The sequence below is a fragment of the Crocuta crocuta genome, unplaced genomic scaffold (genome assembly GCF_008692635.1).
Source record: "Crocuta crocuta isolate KB4526 unplaced genomic scaffold, BGI_CrCroc_1.0 scaffold4, whole genome shotgun sequence".
Lineage (NCBI taxonomy): Eukaryota > Metazoa > Chordata > Mammalia > Carnivora > Hyaenidae > Crocuta > Crocuta crocuta.
Genome location: NW_027529996.1, coordinates 1,482,762 through 1,501,348, shown reverse-complemented (window position 1 = coordinate 1,501,348; position 18,587 = coordinate 1,482,762). Strand labels below are relative to the sequence as shown.

General features: G+C 43.2%; 2 protein-coding genes across 3 annotated transcripts in view; one reads left to right on the top strand and one right to left on the bottom strand.

Moving 5' to 3' along the window:
• The window catches only part of C7 (complement C7), a 58,503-nt gene extending 54,852 nt beyond the window's left edge, over window positions 1-3,651 (top strand). Inside the window, exon 18 of the mRNA XM_077763444.1 lies at window positions 2,502-3,651. Within this exon, the coding sequence (XP_077619570.1) occupies window positions 2,502-2,683 (182 nt within the window). The 3' untranslated portion in view covers window positions 2,684-3,651. The remainder of the gene's footprint in view (window positions 1-2,501) is intronic.
• Window positions 3,652-14,757: 11,106 nt separating this feature from the next.
• The window catches only part of MROH2B (maestro heat like repeat family member 2B), a 59,705-nt gene continuing 55,875 nt past the window's right edge, over window positions 14,758-18,587 (bottom strand). For both annotated transcript variants that reach the window (XM_077763442.1, XM_077763441.1), the window contains 5 exons: window positions 17,782-17,937; window positions 17,299-17,433; window positions 16,558-16,660; window positions 15,338-15,403; window positions 14,758-14,900 (listed from right to left, as the gene is read on the bottom strand). In XM_077763442.1, the coding sequence (XP_077619568.1) occupies window positions 14,794-14,900; window positions 15,338-15,403; window positions 16,558-16,660; window positions 17,299-17,433; window positions 17,782-17,937 (567 nt within the window). In that variant the 3' untranslated portion in view covers window positions 14,758-14,793. The remainder of the gene's footprint in view (window positions 14,901-15,337; window positions 15,404-16,557; window positions 16,661-17,298; window positions 17,434-17,781; window positions 17,938-18,587) is intronic.

The window sequence follows — 18,587 nt, the reverse complement described above, 5'->3', positions numbered from 1 at the left end:
AGGGGACAAGGAGCCATCCTTGATGGTTTGAATGTCCTCATAAACACTGGTGATTCTCATTCTACCTTCATGAATTTTGCTCTGTCCTTCTATTGTCCATAAAATGAACTCATTAAAAAAAATAGACTCACAGGGGCTCCTGGGTGGCTCAGTCAGCTAAACCTCTGACTTGAGTTCTGGTCATGATCTGACCATTTGTGAGTTTGAGCCCTGCATTGGGCTCTGTGGGTAGACAGCTCAGATCCTGGGTCCTGGTTCAGATTCTGTGTCTCCCTCTCTGCCTCTCCCCCCACCCCCCCCCTCTCTCTCAAAAGTAAATAAACATTTAAAAAAATTCAAAAGATAGGGGTGCCTGGGTGGCTCAGTCAGTTAAGTGTCCGACCTCAGCTCAGGTCATGATCTCATGGTTCGTGGGTTCGAGCTCCACATTGGGCTCTGTGCTGACAGTTAGCTCAGAGCCTGGATCCTGCTTCAGATTCTGTGTCTCCCTCTCTCTCTGATCCTCCCCTGCTCACGCTGCCTCTCTCTGACTCTCAAAAATAAATAAAAAACATTAAAAAGTAGACTCGCATAAAAATAACTATTTATTTATTATTATTTTTTAAAAATCTAATTTATTGTCAAAGTGGCTTCCATACAACCCCAGTGCTCATCCCAGCCCTCCTCAATGCCTCTCACCCACTTTCCCTCTCCCTCACCACCTATCAACCCCCAGCTTGTTCTCTGTATTTAAGAGTTTCTTACAGTTTGCCTCCCTCCCTCTCTGTAACTTCTNTTATATCCCCACCAACAGTGTAGGAGGGTGCCCGTTTCTCCACATCCTCACCAGCATCTAGAGTCTCCTGATTTGTTCGAAAAATAACTATTTTTTTTAAAAGAAAATTTTATCATTTTCTTAAAAGGAAGTATCACTTGCCATAAATAGGTGACCACAAACATACAGGTAATGAAACAAAATAAGGTTGTAGAGTCTAGCCAGATGCTGCTGGCAGCCTGAGGGACGCTGCTCCTTTGGGATGAAGGGACGCTGCTCCTTTGCTAATACAGCAAGTATTAGGGGGATGTTAAAAGCATATCAGTGCCAAGGTGACACTTTCTCCCAGATGTAATGAAAAGAATTTGAGGAGAGTAGAAAAAGGAGTTACTCTTTCAAGTTGTGGTTCAAGATTTGCTGCGGCTGTGTCCATATAGCACTTACAATGATCTTGAATAGCACCCCTGGCATGGCCTACCTCCCACAGTTTCAGCTACATTACGAAGGGGGAGTAGCCTGGCTGGCTGGAGCCAAGTCACTGCCTCAGTTTCCCCAGCTGTAAATTTGGGAGCCGGCCTGTGTGACCTGTCAGATCTTTGCCAGCAACTCATGCAGTCCTCGTGGCCTGTGCCAGCCGGGCCCCTGCACCCTCCCTCCTGGAGTGTTTACCACCCAGGCAATGATGTACTGAACACTAACCACTGGGTCGGGTTAGGATCGGCGGTCACCAGTGCGCTTGTCACACCTTTTGTAGACACCTGGCTGATGCATTCCAGTCTGATACTTGAGCGCACACTGTGAATTCTCCCCCAACTCATTTTCTGGCTTTTTTTTTTTTTTTAAATTTTTAATGTTTATTTTTAAGAGAGAGAGAGAGAGTGCAAGCGGGGAGGGGCAGAGAGAGAGAGAGAGAGGGAGACACAGAATCTGAAGTAGGATCCAGGCTCCCAGCTGTCAGCACAGAGCCCCATGCAGGGCTGGAACTCAGGAACCGTGAGATCATGACCTGGGCGGAATTTGGCACTAAACGGACAGAGGCACCCAGGCTCTGAAGGCTTGTTTGCTGTTGTTTTTGTTCTGTTTTGTATTTCGGGATATGCAGTCTTCTATGTTTTGTTTCCTGCCCTATCTCTCACACTAAGTTGAATTCTTTTCTTTGTCTCCTTTTGAGCCTTGACTCAACTTGCTGAGGTCTCCTTTTCTGGTCAGGGGTTGAGGGATTAGTCAGTTTCTGGCTCCCCTAGACAGCAGACAAAGGCGGACGAGAGAGCTGGAGTGCCCCTGACTCGGAGAGAGCAGGCCCATCCAGGTCCTGCGGGTTGGCCTGGCGCCAGCCTCAAGCCCTGCTCATTTTTTTTTTTTAATAGTTTTAGTTTATTTTTGAGACAGAGAGAGACAGAGCATGAGCAGGGGAGGGGCAGAGAGAGAAGGAGACACAGAATCTGAAGCAGGCTCCAGGCTCTGAGCTGCCAGCACAGAGCCCGATGCAGGGCTCCAACCCACGAACAGGAAGATCGTGACCGGAGCGGAAGTCCAACACTTAACAGACTGAGCCACCCAGGCGCCCCAAGCCTGCTCATTTTGAGCGGAGCACAATGCCGGACTTCCTGGCCCTCCTGCCTTCCCAGGGCGGTTAGTTGATCCCTCCAGGCAGGAGCTTATAGAGCATCGTGACTTTGGAGGTAACGTGCCTCGAGTCTCCCACCTCCTCCATGTGCCATTAAGCCTCTGCCATTTATCTCTCCAGCCCAGAGCAGCAAATGTGTCTGCAGAGAAGCATCGGAGTGCGAGGAAGGCGGCTTTAGCGTCTGCGTGGAAGTGAACGGTGTGCAGCAGACGATGACCGAGTGTGGCGCAGGCGCGCTCAGGTGCCAAGGGCGGGGCGTCACGGTCACCCGCATACGGCCCTGCGGGGCGGCGCCCCCGTAGGCTCCCGTGTCCCTCGGCTGGTTCCGAATCTCGCAGCGTACATAGCACTGTCACTTCTGTCACCTGCCAGCCACCTGTAGAAGCCCAGCCCTGCGTTCTGCCAAACCTGGATGGAGAATGCTCCTTTCCTTCCTATTTAAAATGCCAGTTAGGGTGAACAGTACGCATGAACCTGTGCACGAGCTGTGTTCTTGGACAAACTGCTAACCTGTCTGGACTTTGACTTCTAATCTGAAAGTTAGAGGATTAGACCAGAGAAACTGGAATACTCCATTCAGCCCTGTGATTCTTTTAAGTATGATGGACTCCACCCATGGGCCAGAACCACACGGTACAAATGGTTTAGGGAAACGGTAAGATTAGAGAGGTTAGCTTCCCTCAGTGAACTGAATGCAAAGGGGACCTTCAATGGAAAAAGACAGATGCAGTTATCCGTCCCAAGTAGTAATGTCACGCGCGGCCCTGTGGATTCAAGCACCCCAAGTAGGGATCCTTAAATCTTATGGGAGATGGAGCCGCTGAAATTTCAGAACCAAGTTGATTGTGGTATCTTCTGCCTTCTTGTCAAACAACAAACACAATCTCATCTTCTCCTTGGGGCTTTTCTTTACTGTGTATCAAACACAAGAACTGTAATTTGCCCACTTTCTCCCCTTTTCTTTTGTAGGAAACATCAGTTCATGCCTGAGCTGTTGTTGAATGATTGTATATTTGACAGAACAGTTTTCTCTAATGTGAATACGTGCTTGGAGTTTTTCAGAGGGCCATACAGGTACATCAATATGAGACATTGGCCTTCTATTTATTCCTTATTCATCTTTCATCAAAACAAAAAAGCAGCTGTGGGAGATGAAATGAGTGGGCTTAAATGGAATTTAAAATACGCTTTTATATACAAATAATATCTGTGTACTTTTCTGATACTGATAAAGACACTTCAACAAAACCTTAGTGAAAATGACAGTGATTAAAATCTCATTAAAGATACTATCCTTTGGAATTTTTTGATCTGTATAATGTTTAATTTTAAAGAATCTTTCCATGAAGAATGTGTAATGTGTTCTTTTAAAATATATTTTTATTTTTTAAACTATTTTATTGAGATATGATTGACACGTAAAAAGCCGTACTTATTTAATATGTACAACTGGATGAGTTTGGGGATAAGTATATGCCAATCAAGATCACAAACCTATCCATCACCTCCCAAAGTTGTCTCCCACCTCCCTTATTATCTTATTTCTTATTTATTTATTTATTTAGTAAAAATGCAACATAAGATCTTCCTTCTTAGAAAATGTTAAGTGTATGCTAAAGTATTGTTAGCTGCAGGCCCTGTAGCCAGCACATAGCTACCGCAATGCTGTAGAGTGGATCTCCAGAACTTATTCATTTTGCATAACTAAACCTTGGTACTCTTTAAGCATCACGTCCCCAAACCCCCTCCTTCTCAGGCCCTGGAAGCCACCTTCTACTCTCTGCTTTATGAATTTGATTATTTTATTTATTTGTTTGTTTATTTATTTGAGAGAGAGTTGGGGGGGAAGGGGCAGTGAGAGAGGGAGAGAGAATCTTAAGCAGTCTCCACGCTGAACGCAGACCGCTATGAGGGGCTCCATTCATTCTATAACCCTGGGATCGTGGTCCGAACCAAAATCAAGAGTTAGAATCTCAACTGACTGAGTCACCCAGGCATCCCTTGACTACTTTAGATTATACATATAATTTATATGTGTAATATATGGGATTATATACCATTTCTTTCTTTGTTTGGTTTATTACATTTAGCAGAGCGTCCACCAGGTCCACCCATATTGTTGCAAATGGCAGAATTTCCTTCCTTTTTAAAGGCTGAATAACATTCCATTGTATGTTTATATCACACTTTCTTTATTCATTCATCCCTGGATGAACACTTAAGTTGTTTCTATATCTTGGCTGTTGTGAACAATGCTGCAATGAACATGGCAGTGCAGATACCTCTTCAGGATCCTGATTTCAGTTCCTTTGGATATTTGCTCAGAAGTAGAAGTGGAAGTACTAGATTCTAGATTGTATTGTAGTTTTATAACTTTTTGAAGAATCTCCATACTGTTTTCCCACAATGGCTGTATCAGTGTGTTTTTACATGAAATCCACATATGATCCAGGTCCAACTTTATATACCACATTGTCCTTGAGTGAAGATTCAGATAGAATATATGGAAGTTATAAGGAGGCAGGTTTAAATAGATTGAAACCAAAAATGTTCAGAAATGCTTAATTGAAGCCAACTGCATTTGTTAGAGGTTATTAGGGAGTTAATTTCTACACTGGGTAGACAGATGGATTTGAAATTGCAGGCCCAGATGCAGATCCCCAAACAGAGTTGAACAAGTAATTTCTTTGGGAGGAAGAGATCAGTATCCTTCTAATATTTTTTCCTTTTGTATTAAGCTAGTATAGGGTTAAATGTTTACTACTTATGCACTACCACCTTCCCTTCCTAACTGGGCGATACAGAGGATATGGTTAACATTATCGAATGATATAGGAGAGGTCAAAGGAGATCTGAAACAAAGAAATTAGCAGATTGGAACACTAAGGCTTAAGAAGTTTCACAGACTTAGTGAAGGAGAAGCAAGGGGTTAATGAATAGTTGGTGGAGAAAGAGGGAGTAAGAATGAGGTTGTAGAGAGATGCCACCTTGAAGTATTAAATTTTGTACTTTTTTCTTTTCTGAACATTCTTACATTCAGCCTTTCCTCCAGTTAGAGATGTTCACGATTGCTTATAAGAGAATTAGGATCGTTGCAGTGAATCTGCAAGGAGAAAGTAACTGTCAACATTAGGTCTTTTAAAATGTTTTGAAACTTGAAATGTTTTGAAACTTGAAAAGAAGCTCTTGAACACCTGAATAGAAGGCTTGGGGGAAAGCCAGGAGGACTGTTTATGCCATGAAAATTGCCTGCAAAGAGAATAGAGGAAGTGTGAGAATTCCCCGCTTGCCCTTCCTGCTGCCTCCACCAAGTGAGGGTCATTTGGGTTAGAGTGGGATATAACCTTGGGGGGAGAAGGTAGAAAGTGCTGGCCTTAAAGCATCTGGACCTAGTGGGGGACAGAGGAAGAGGAGGGAGTTGGCAGGTGCATTAACCATCACTAGCTTCAGGGAGATACCTGGGAGCCAAGCCACATCCTACAAGTTGCCACTCACAATTTAAGTGGATACTGCACGGCACCTGGGCAGAGAAGCTGCTTTGGAAGATCTTCTAATCACATTGGAGCGTGTCTTCTTGTGACATTTCCTGATAATTGACAAACGGAAGTGCTGCTTATCAATGCCCTGAGATTTAGTGAACCTCATCCAGACTGCTCTGCATATAACCTCCCTCCCTTCCACCAACAATCTGGGACACGTGTAATCTCCCGAAACAGAGAAAGGTTCTTATATTCAGGTGTGGTGTACTGGGAGTGTGGAGTGGCAAGCAGAAATGTCTGACAAATGTGCCCTGAAACTCTGAGTTACCTGGCAACTAGCCAGCTAACTGGTTAATTTGATCGAGGGCTCCTCCTCTCATTTGGGAAGGTCATGACTAATCTCAGCTTTATATGAGAATTATGAGCCCATTCTGTTGTGAAGTAGTCACTTAAAGCTACAGGCGCTGGGCAGATGATGTACCCAGCATTCCCTAAAACAGGTTGTTATGTGCCTTTATCTTTTGGTTAAGATAAGTATGTGTATTAATGAATACTTTTGAACCCCATAGCTTATCATCTGTTCTGTATTTTCTTTCTATGGATAGCAAAATTTCTTACTCCCACACACTCACTACCCCACTATAGGCATTGGGTTATTTATTTTTTTATTTTAATTTTTTATATTTTTGATATAGAGAAAGACAGAACACGCGGAGGGGCAGAGAGAGAGGGAGACATAGAATGAGAAGCAGGCTCCAGGCTTTGTCATCACAGAACTGGATGCGGGGCTCAAACCCACAAACCTTGAGATCATGACCTGATCTGAAGTCAGACGCTTAACCAACTGAGCCACCCAGGTGCCCCAGGTTATTTCTTTTTTTAAAAAAAAGTTTATTTTTGAGAGAGAGGGAGAGGTGGGGGAGGGTGGAGAGAATATGAGGGGAGAGGGGCAGAGAGAGGGGGACAGAGAACCTGAAGCAGGCTCTGCAATGACAGGAGAGAGTCTGACACAGGGCTCAAAATCATGAACCGCAAGATCATGACCTGAGCCAAAGTCAGATGCTTAGGTAACTGAGCCACCCAGGTGCCCTGGCATTTAGATGATTTATAATGGCTAGTAGAAGTGGTCATCATAAACTTGAAGATAAATTAAGATGCTACATACTTTGGGTACAAAATGAAGTAAGTGTTCAAGTGTTCGTATTCTTTTTCTGAGGGGGGGGGAGGTACAAGACAAGAGAAAAGAAATGAGAAAGAGAGAGAGAGAGAGAATCATTTTTAGTACAAGATTAACAGAACTGAGCAGTTACCTTTGTCTTGCTACTTACCAGTCCACTGAGATTTTTCCTTCTGGATGGACTAAAGTGTATTCAACACTTGTGCTAGAAATGGAATGACCTGTTTCTTTTGCTGAACACTGAGCCAGAGAGCGACCACAGTAGGAGGCAATTTCCGTTAATATCTGGGAAACCAGAGGTATATGCATGCCTTTCAATTACCTTGGTCTTTCAGGCAGCTCACACATTCAGGGACAAGAAAGCTGATGGCATGATAGGAATCCCTGCTGTGACAACAAAAGCACTTACAATTTGTCTTTTTATTTATTCCTGTCAGGCAAAGCTCCAGATTTACACTCAAAACATCAATCATGCAGGGAAATTTGCTTTTTCAAGCCAAGGGTTAACAAGACCAGGTAGAAAGACTGTCATTGTTTGAGGAGAAATGGGCTGATGGTGACTAGCTACATGAGTAGGAGAAGAAAGACAATAAAATGTTATTTTTGATTTACAGGCTGAGGACAATTTCCTGTGAAAGGACAAACATAAAGAACTGTCCTGGTATTGCTGCTATTTGCGCATGTCCTTAGGAGAGGAGACTTGCACTGAATTCCAGGGGCAGGGTTTTAGGTACATAACAGATCAGTGATGTTTAAGACAGAGATGTACTGACTTTAGGCATAAAGCGTATGTGCGACAGCGTGAGTTTCCATTATGTGATAATCAGTTGATGAAGTTGGCTGGGAACACAGAGAGGTCAAGGAATTTTCTGTAATTGCGAAATGGAATTTTCTCATCAAAGGTAAGTTTCCCAGACATCCTTAAGACGAAGTGATTAACACAAAAGGCTCACCATTGGTGTGTTATTAGACAATTTTACAATACATGAATGTATTATGACAGTATATGGCTTCGGTGGAGCTCTAAGTCTGGAAACCCTTCTCTGCACAGATCCTCAGCGTTAAGAGGAACTCCTGAGGTCAGGCATGGTGGAAAACTGGACCAACCAACTAACTGGATGATTACAGTCCTGTGGGAGTAAGTGCTTTGATATGATAATAAGGAGCCCTCCGAAGTCCTCTGGATATGGTGCACAGAATTCATTAAATGTGAGAGAAGGGTACCTTTGAGGAGATCTTGCCCTTGAATTTCCTCTAGACTGGTGAGGCTAGGGACTAGGGTTCTGTGCCTCCTGTAGCTCAGGGCAATGGCTATATATGCTCAATCAAATGCCATTTTAGAGTCACTTTTCTACAGTTACATTGCCAGTTAGCAGAAGACCTAGTCTGGAAATGACTCTTCTGTTTCCTAGGGCAGTGCTCATCTTGTTTCGCTGCATTGCTGCCCCTTTCTCTGTCCTGTAGACTTGTGGTTTGAGTTGTTTGAGTGTTGCCAGATGATGGAGAGTCAATGAGCTATGTGGGCACGGTCTGTTGCTACACTTAGAGCAGCGCTGGTATTCTGAAATACTTATTTGACCTTGAATAGGTGTGCTTTATCTTTTGTGCTATGGAAGTATGTCCCTCCTATTTCTCTTCCTTTTTTCTTTTGAATATAGATAGGGGATTTCTTCTCACTGTCCCTGTGGAGGATTGATTAAATAAAGATGAAGAAGCTTGCTGTTGAGAACTGTCATAGAGAATGAGGCAGAGGACTTAAGGAAGAAACTTCAAAATTCCTAAATCTAAACAATATTGACACACAGGCCTATGTTCTGGGAAAGTTAATCTTGGGATGTTGGTTTATTTATTAAGAGACTACTGCTCTGACTTCTAACAGCGGACGTGGCTGGCACTGACAGTGCCCTTGGATGCAGACTGGGGATTATCAATCTACAATGAGCATTCTTTCCCATTTTGGTGAGAGAAAGAACAAGACTGTCTTAGTCAGTTCTGGCTGCTATAACAAAATGTCATAGACTGGGTGTCATAAATAACAAAGACTTAGTGGCTCCTGGCCGGGTTTCTTGATCTCAGGGTTGTAAATTCAAGCCCCATGTTGACTGTAGAGATTACTTAAAAATAAATAAACTTTAAAAATATTAAAACCAAATGAACATTTGTTTCTCACAGTTCTGGAGGCTGGGAAGTTCAAGATCAAGGTCCTAGTAGACTGGGTGTCTGATAAGGAGGGCTTTCTTCCTGGTTTGCCAACAGCTACTTTCTTGCTGTGTCCTCACATGGTGGAAAGAGAGGGAGTTCTGGTCTCTTCCTCTCCTTATATGACTTCTGACCTTATTTTTTATCATTTTACTACCTGGATCAGGAATTTCTTTTGGCTACCCACTCTCTTCCAGATACAGTGTAACTTGATTTGTCATTCAACATTTGGCTGTCTGCTATTTAGCCATCTTTATTTCTTAATGAAACCTTTCTGTTATAGTCAGATGGGGTTTTATTCTATCTCTCACAGAATGTTCCAGGCTGGAAAATGGCCGTGCCACAAGTCCTGCCATTGGCCTGTCTACCCTCATCCATTGGCCTGTGCAGAACCTCTGAGAGTTGGATGTGGGGTAATTAATGATTTTCTTATGATTCTACTGGGATCAGGGTAAAGAGAAATTCCTACTGCACCTCTTCTCTCTCTGAAAAATTAAACAGGTCTTCTTTAACCTATCCTTTAGGCTAATAAGCAATTCTCCAGGCTCTCCAGGCCCAAGATAGAGCTTCTTTTTGACCACTGTGCATTTAGGAAGGTGTTACAGCATTGGTCAATTTAATCCTCAGGATTTACCTCTGAGACTATTTGGAGGAAGTGATAGGTAATGTAGAAAGATTTCTTATCTTATGTTTTTTGGTGGCTCCCAAATTGAAAAAGAAACTATGAGTCACGTATGTTTATAAAATTGTGTTCTCCAAATTTATCTTGCTTTCAGAATAACCACGTAATTCAATAAATAAAATCCAGGACAGTTTGTCCAGAAGAAATACAAATAACAAAGGCCGTTTTGTTGGGAAAATAAAGTTTGACAAAGTAAAAGTAAGTAAGAAGCAAATGCCATTTCTCATGTCATTACTTGGCAATTTTATACACACACACATGCACACACACAGGTTTATAATAAGTCCCATTGTCTTTCCTAGGTTTTTCTTGACTCTATCCATGTTTTCTATTGTTCCAGTTTTAGGGATACCTGTAAAAAAATGAGTAAGAAAGAGAAATTCCAAGAATTGATAATTCCCAGAGTGTAGCCATATCAAACTTTCAGATTTTGTTGTCAGAAAGTTGTTCTCTGTCCGGGGCCTAGATGACAGCTCATGATTAGCTCACAGGTTGCTACTCTGTCCAACTGACCATGCCTTCTCTAGTCACATACTTAGGTAATCTGAAGGGTAACGGTGGGATTGGGGACTAAATCTAGTAATGATAAAACACTATTAGAAAATCTTTGTTATAGTCTCAGAGTGTCTTCAGGGTTCCAGAAGCAGTGCCTGGTCTTGTATTTTATCCTTTAAAACGAGGGCTGTGCAGGGACAATTCCGATTAAGCAATTCCCCTGGCTTCTTTCCATGGAAGCCTATTTCTTTCTTCCCATCTGTGATCTTTGTTCTCCTCTTTTCTGGTAAAACTGTTTTAGCAGGGTCAGCCAAGCTAAGTATCCCTGATTTACCAGCAGAGCCCTGGCTCTCGCTATTGGGTCAAAGGGCAGGATACAGAATTGCAAAACAGTGATCCTGAGCCCTTTAAAGTAGTTCTAGTCCATGAAGCACTCTACCCTAAAGTAAACACAAGTTGAGAAATGATTAGATGTACAAATAATTATAAGGCAAGCAACAGGAGTGAGAAATCTGTTAATTTCTTCAATAGTACTTGAATGTGCTTTTCCTCTGTCACTCAATTTCCCTGAGACCGCTCCACTAGTGTTTCTCCCTTGGGTGACATGCCTGTGTTTGAGCCATAAAGATGAACCACAGGGGCCCATTGGAGGACTGACCAGCAAGAGAGGCATCCAGGGGGCTAGTGGCAATTCTGAGAGGGAAGAGTAGTCGTTCGGAGGGATTAAGAGAAATGATTGTTGGGGAGAGCAAAGAGATCTACATTTTTCCTGCCACACAGCACGACTGTGGCTTATCTGCAGGGCCTATGAGGCAGCCGCAGCAGGAGCACCAGGTGCTGAGCTGGGATCTTCTGAGGGGAGGGGTCGCCTTGTTTCCAGCCTCGCGAGGAGGGCGGCGGCATTCACAGGACCAGGAACACGGCCCCACGGAGGTGGCGTAATCAGCAGGCTTTATATGTCAGTTGCTGAGTTTACATTAATATTTGTGATTCTAATGATAAATTTGTTCATATTATTAATACTTATACTGTATAGGGTGCCTGGGTGGCTCAGTTGTTAAGCATCTGACTTTGCCTCGGGTCATGATCTCATGATGAGGGAGTCCCACTTCCGGTGAGCTTGAGCCCTGCTTCCGGTCTCTCTTTCTCTCTCTGCCCCTCACTCACTTATGTCCTCTCTCTCTCTCTATTTCTCCAAAAATAAAAATAAAAATAAAAAACATTTACATTGTATAGGTAACATTTACTTAACAATGATTCTCTTCTAGGTTTCTAAATGCTTTACATATACATTAATACATTTAATCCTTACAACAGCACCTTGAAGTAGATATTATTACCTTGATTTTACAGATGTGGAAATTGAAGTACAGAGAGGCTATGGGTTTTCCCCCAGCTCACACAGCTTGTAAAGGGAGTGCTGGGATATGAGAATTCTTGGGAATTCTTGTCAAGAGAGGATCCTTCTAAGATTAGGGTTTAGACAGATAAAGTTTCAGTGGCAATGTATGTTTCATGTGGCTGTTCTACCTAATTTCTTTTCTTTTTAGATTGAAGTACAGTGGACACACAGTGTTATATTAGTTTTGGGTGTACAGCATAGTGATTCAATCAGTCTATATGTTAGGCTACGCTTACCATAAGAATAGCTACCATTTGTCATCATGCAACACGATTACAATACCACGGTCTACCTAATTTCTATCAATCAGTGATGAGGAAGGCTCTTTGTTGGATGTTGGGGGTGTGTGTGGAGAATAGTGGTGGAGATATATAAATTAGTACAGACAATGTCCTTTGTCAGTGATTTTGTACTCATGTTGAGAGCATCCTAAGTTCTGAGATGGCTCAGCTCAAATGCTGAATCTTTGCCCCATGTTTCAAAACTGTCTTGTGCAGTACTGTAGCTACAAGCTACATATGGCCACTTAAACTTAAAATTAAAAATTTAATTCCTAGGATAGACTGGCTGCATTTCAAGAGTTCAGTTGCCAGATGTGGCTAATGGCTACGGTATTAGTCAGTGCAGATAAAGAATGTTTTCATTCAACTTGACAATAAACTATTTATAAAAAAAAAAAAAGGTTTCCATTGCTGCAGAAAGTTCTAGTGGACAATGCTATTTTGAAAAGTTTTTTGACTTGAAATGACCTGCCAAAAGAGGTAGACTAAACCTGTATCTCTTACTTTCTTTTTCTTGCTCTTTTTTCTTAAATATTTATTTATTTAAATATTTTATTTATTTCTAGGAGAGAGAGAGAGGGAGACAGCATGAGCAGGGGAGGGTCAGAGAGAGAGGGAGTCACAGACTCTGAAACAGGCTCCAGGCTCTGAACTGGCAGTCAGCACAGAGCCCGACGCGGGGCTCGAACCCACAAACCGCGGGATCATGACCTAAGTGAAAGTCGGACGCTTAACCGACTAAGCCACCCAGGCGCCCCCTTCTTGCTCTTTTTTCTTTCAAATGTGTTATGCTTGGGAATAGCTTCTGACTCCATTAAGAATTTAATGAAAGCCATTACCCTGAAATGCACCTACACAATTATACACAGAAATTTGCATACAACTTCGGTGGTATCATGGACTCTTTGTGTCATATTTACCCACTGAAGCAGAGCCAATTACCCCAAAAGTTAGTGGCATAAAACAACAAAGATATACCATGTAGTTTTGTGGTTCAGGAATTTAGGAGGAGTTAGACTTAGTGATTCTGACTCAGGGTTGTAGTAGGGTTGCCAGATTTAGTAAATAAAAATACAAGATGCTCAGTTAAATTTTAATTTTAAATAAACAATACATTTTTCTTCAGTGTAGGAATGTCTCATACAATAATCGGGGCATTCTTTACTAAAACAATATTCATAGTTTACCTGAAATTCAAATTTAATTGGGCATTCTGTGTTTTACCTCATAGTCCGGTTAATGTGTCATCTGAAGGTTTTAATCATCTGAAGACCTTCAGACTGGGGCTCATGGGTCTATTTCTAAGATTGCACATTAACACAGCTAGCAAGTTAGCTCTGGTGGTTTGCAGTGGGTATCAGTTCTTTGCCACATGGAACTCTTCCTGGGCTGCTTGAGTATCCCCCTCACATGGCGGCTGGCATCCCCCAGAGTAAGTGATTCAAGAGAGTTCAATACCATTTATGATCTCATGTGGGAAGTCACACTTTGTAATTTCTGAAATATTGTATTGATTACACAAGTCATCTAGTCATTATGAGAGGTAACAATATGACTATCAGAGGCAAGAATCACTGGGGGCCTTCTTGGAGGCTGGCTCCATCCTCTAGAATTTATACACACGGTCCATAGCATACAAGTTCTGAGAGTGTAGAAGTTTTCTATTCTGTTTCTGCTCATAGTTTTAGCCCTAGTAGCTATAACAACTAATTATACATTTTAGGCACTCAATAAATATTTGTTAAATGAATGAATAAATGGACCCTGTCCTAAAAAATTCCTTTAGTCCCTAGAAAGTCTTGTGGAACAAAAGATGCTTCCCCAAAGAGGCCAAGAATGAAGAGATTAGAACATAGGTAATAGGAATTTGGAAAGGGATGCATCCATTTAATAACGTTGCTAACAAATGATCGTGATGGTGATGCTGTTCAATGAGTACCAGCCTCTGTGCTAGAAACTTCTTGTTATGTACATAATTTCATGTACGTAACCTCTGATGTAGGCCTTGTGAAAAGGAGTAAGGAGTTATGATTCAGATGCTGTGAAGAAGATTAACACATGGACGTGCGCACACACACATGCACACATACGCACAAACACACACATGCACACACGCCGTTCAAAGGAAGGAATGCTCTGGGATAACAATAGAAAGAAAACCATGAGATTTAATGCAATGTATGAGTATAAGTCTTTTGTAGAAAAGTACCTGGCATAGTCTCGACACAAAAATTACAACCTGAGAAAGAACACACAGGTTCAAGTTTATCCTAAGACTATTTTTTAGAAAGTAAAGCATGTGAGTAGTAATTCAAGGCTGGCAGAGATAATACAGGGCAGGGCTATGTGTGGCAATAGCAGTGGCCCTCTTCTTAATGGCAGCAGAATTGTTTCAAGTCCTGTCATTTTTTGATATCTGCTGAGACATAAGGTTCCCAAGTTAGAGGGGTAACCTGTGCAAAGCTATGTGGCTGTCACTACTGAAATCACAGGTTATGCCTCAAGTGAATTTGTGGGATTTACTTCTTACTAATGGAAGGCGGCAGGGAGACCCTTGGAGGGCAAGGAATATACCGCCACTTCAGGATCCCTATGCCACGCACCATCTCTATCCTCAGATGCTGCAAGTTTGTAGGTTGTGAGGATGAAGACAGGAGTCAGTTGTAGAAAAAGCCTAGCGGTTTATTTCCTGGTGGTTTACAGAAGGATGGTTATCTCTTTACACCTCCTCAAAAGCGTCTGCAAGGCAGCTTCGGCTGCTCTCTGGACACTGATACAGGGGTCTTGCCGAAGTGCTTGGAGCCCTGAAACAGAAAGAATAACAAAGTTCAGTGAACGAAGAAAGCCAAGGCTAAAGCTATGCCTCACTGTGAGGCTCCATGTGGAGGCTCAGCTCTATGCAGAGCCCGGGCCCATGCCAATAGGCAGGATTTGGATCTGCAAGTTGAGAATCTATTTTAACACTGACATGGGGCAGAGGAGATCCTGACCATGTGATCAGTATGTTTATAGACAATCAGAAAATAACGGTCTCTTGGGAACGATGCCTGCAAAGAGCTGGAGCTTGGGGTTGCTTTATACTCTGGAGAAATCCCAGGATCAAGGGGGCATTAGAGACAGTAATGAGGCACTATGATTTTCAGTTTCTGGGCTCACGTGTAACTTGATGCAGCATTAACTTCTCTTTTGCACAGATATTTCTCTAGCAACAGGCTGCGCAGGAACTAGGCTTGGTACTCACGTGTTGTCAGTTGCTCTTTGTCTAATAACTGCACATATTGGTTGGTCAGATTGAGAACAATGGCATCTAAAATCAACAGGAGAAACAGGTACTAATTTCATTATAGAGGAAGAGGCCATTAAAAGCTGGTCAGGTTAGGCTCTGCTCCTGGTCAGAAGTGAAATGGTCTGGCTAGCGAATGAGCACACTATATGACTCCTTTTGTGCCCTCAGAGTGATGCTGGGCTGATGTCTATTGGGTCTTTTTAAAAAATTAATTAAATTAATTTTTCTTTCATAGTTTATTGTCAAGTAGGATTCCATATAACACCCAGGGCTCATCCCAAGAAGTGCCCTCTTCCATGCCCATCACCCCCCTTCCCCTCCCCCCACCCCTCTATTGGGTCTTAAGTGCCATGTGTGGAAGTGTTCCCTCAGCCAACGTGCATTTGGGAAAGATCACGCAGCATCCTCACAGGGGGTGCCAGTTGTTGTCGGGGTTTCTAACATGTGTAAGATATGATCCCTGTCTTCAGAAAGTTTACAGTATATCATGTACCCAGTCCAATAAGGAATCCTTATGTTTTAACTCAGTCTTAAAGGTGGCCCATTCATAGCGGGCTGGATTAGTTGGAACAGGCTTCATGATAAATTTTAGAATTTCATAATACAAGGATCCTGAGGGATTCACTTACTTTCCTCTTTTATTTTATAGATCAGACCAAGAGGCAACACAGAGAATTTAAGTGAATTGTCCAGAATCAGAGCAGAGCCACAGTCTGCTGGCCTCCTGACCCACACACTTTCCACTTGTATCATATTGCTGCTAAAACTCTCAGCTTCAACTGAGCTTAAAGGGTTTACAATGGCTTATGTTAAGGGACAACGCAAAGGAAAACATTTAAGCAGTGGCAGCCAGCTTGGAGCAAAGACTTGGGCAAAAGAAGGAGCAATAACTTGGAACCAGAAGAAGCATGGAGGGCCCAGTAGGGAGGAGGGTCTAAAAGGAGGAGAGGAGGTGTTGGGAAGCCAGAAGATGTTACAAGTTTCCATTCACAAAAGAGAACAGTTTGGTTCCTTTCAGGCAAGATGTTCCAAGATGTAAAATGAATTCCTTCTGGCATTTCTTTTTTGGTCGTACCAGTCATCCTTGTGTTCATGCTGGGGTAGCTTCCAGTCAAGGCAAAAGTGGATGGGAAGGAGCAGACATATCTGAGTAGGGAGTGCAGATGTGCACTCACCTGTGAGTTTGACGGCAGCACTCCGGATCATCTCCCAGTTGCTGCCAAAGAAGGGGAATGAGTGTGTGTGGAGGATCCACAGGATTTCCTGGTTTCTCTTTGCCTGAAAGAGATGTATATTACAAAGAGGGCAATCCAAAGGTACCCAGTGTGAAATTTGGCACTCTGTAGCTTCTACAAAGGGAAATCTAAAGGCCAGTGAACACTCACAGAGCCATTAATTATTTTACTGGAAGATGTCTTCTGGCTATTTCAAACCTGAATTTAATCAGAAGAATACTAGGGCTAAGGCACCTGGGTGGCTCAGTCAGTTAAGCATCCAACTCTTGATTCTGCTCAGGTGGTGATCTCATGGTTCATGAGCCCTGCATCAGGCTTCATGCTGTCCATGCAGAGTCTGCTTGGGATTCTCTCTCTCCTTCTCTCTCTACCCCTCCCATGGGCATGCACTCTCTCTTTCTCTCTCTCTCTCAAAATAAATAAATAAATAAATAAACTTTTAAAAAAGAAAGGTCCTGGGGCTTATGGGACTAATCAACAAACAGATGGGTTTCAAGAATCTTGAAGAACAGATCCCAGTCAGGACCTGGGGAAGAGCAGAGGGTAATGTGGCAGGACACCACATTGCCATCTCTCCAAGACAGTTCTGACAAGAGATCCTTGCGGTGTTGTTGGCCTGTCTGGGATTTGCCTGGACTTTTGGCTGTGGCTTTGCAGGCAGCATTTATTGAATGCTCTCACCAGTTTCACACAGAGCTGCCGGTAGAAATCTCTGGCCCTTGTTAGATCCGGACCATCGAGGAGATGATCTAACACCCCATAGAGTTCCTGAAGGCCCAGAAAAGGGATGCAGATGATCAGGACGTCACGGCAAGCCTAAGAAATAGAGTTCTTTGAGTCACAGTCCAGAGCATTGGATCCTCTTCTGGAAGAGTGAGGTGTTGCCCAGCGCTGGGAGAGTGGGAGCAGATGCCTACAATGTGAGGGGCTTACAGTCTGTGCTGGCACCTTCCCAGATTCAAGGATGGAAGAGCAAACTCAGAGAGAGAGGGCAAGAAAGAACCTAGGGCTGGAGAAGAGGCTTTCAGGTCTAGTTGGGAGTGGTGGCCTCAGATCTGGCTTCTGGTCCAGCTAGACCAGTCCTCCCGACACTTCTTGGCCATGGGACTGGGTCGGGGGGACGGAAGGGGAGGAGGTGTGGGTGTCTGTGCAAGTGCCACTTACAGTTCCAATCTTGGGATTGGGATCCCAGAGATGGAGAAGGAATGAAATCATGCTCTTTTTTATTTCTTCTGCGAAAAAAATCTTCCACCTTCTTCCTGTTAGGGATGCCAGATTCTCAAATAAGAAGATGGCAGTCAGTCTCACATCATCCTGCTCCTGTGATGACAGATGCATGTCATGGGTGAGTCCCCCTCACAGGCCTTTCCCAGCCTGCGTCTGCCCCCCACCCTACCCTGCCCCACTTTATCAGAAGGAGGCTGTGACCGGGGCACTGGCTTCTCCAGACACAGCCCCCATGTGCACCAAGAATGCCCTTCCTTTTCCAGCAGCTCTGTACTCACACTTCATGAGTTTAAATGACCATGAGTCTGGGATTTAAGTGATACTATAGAGCTAGAGATTTGGTTTCTGTCAGTTGAGTAGCTACTGGGGAAACATGACTGCAGGGATGGTAAACAGGGCAGGGATGGTTTCTGCTTAATGTGGATTTTATCCAAATTAATCCAACTGCATCACTAGCCTGGACTTTTGGGGCTTCAAATCTAAATTGCCCAAAGCCTAAGACTCTTCTCCAAGATCCCAAATACTTTCCAATGAGATTAAAAGCAACTCAGAAATTGGACCCTTGGTCTCAGAGACAGAGAATAAACAACAAATAGTGCTTAGCCCGACCCTTGCATATGACAGGTTCTGGAACTTCCTTGTTTATTGTCCAGGATGGTTAGGCAATGGTTTTAAGAGCCAAAGGGTGAGGTGGTGGAGAGAGAAGGTCTTCTATCATCCCAGAAACTTTGCTGATATCGTTC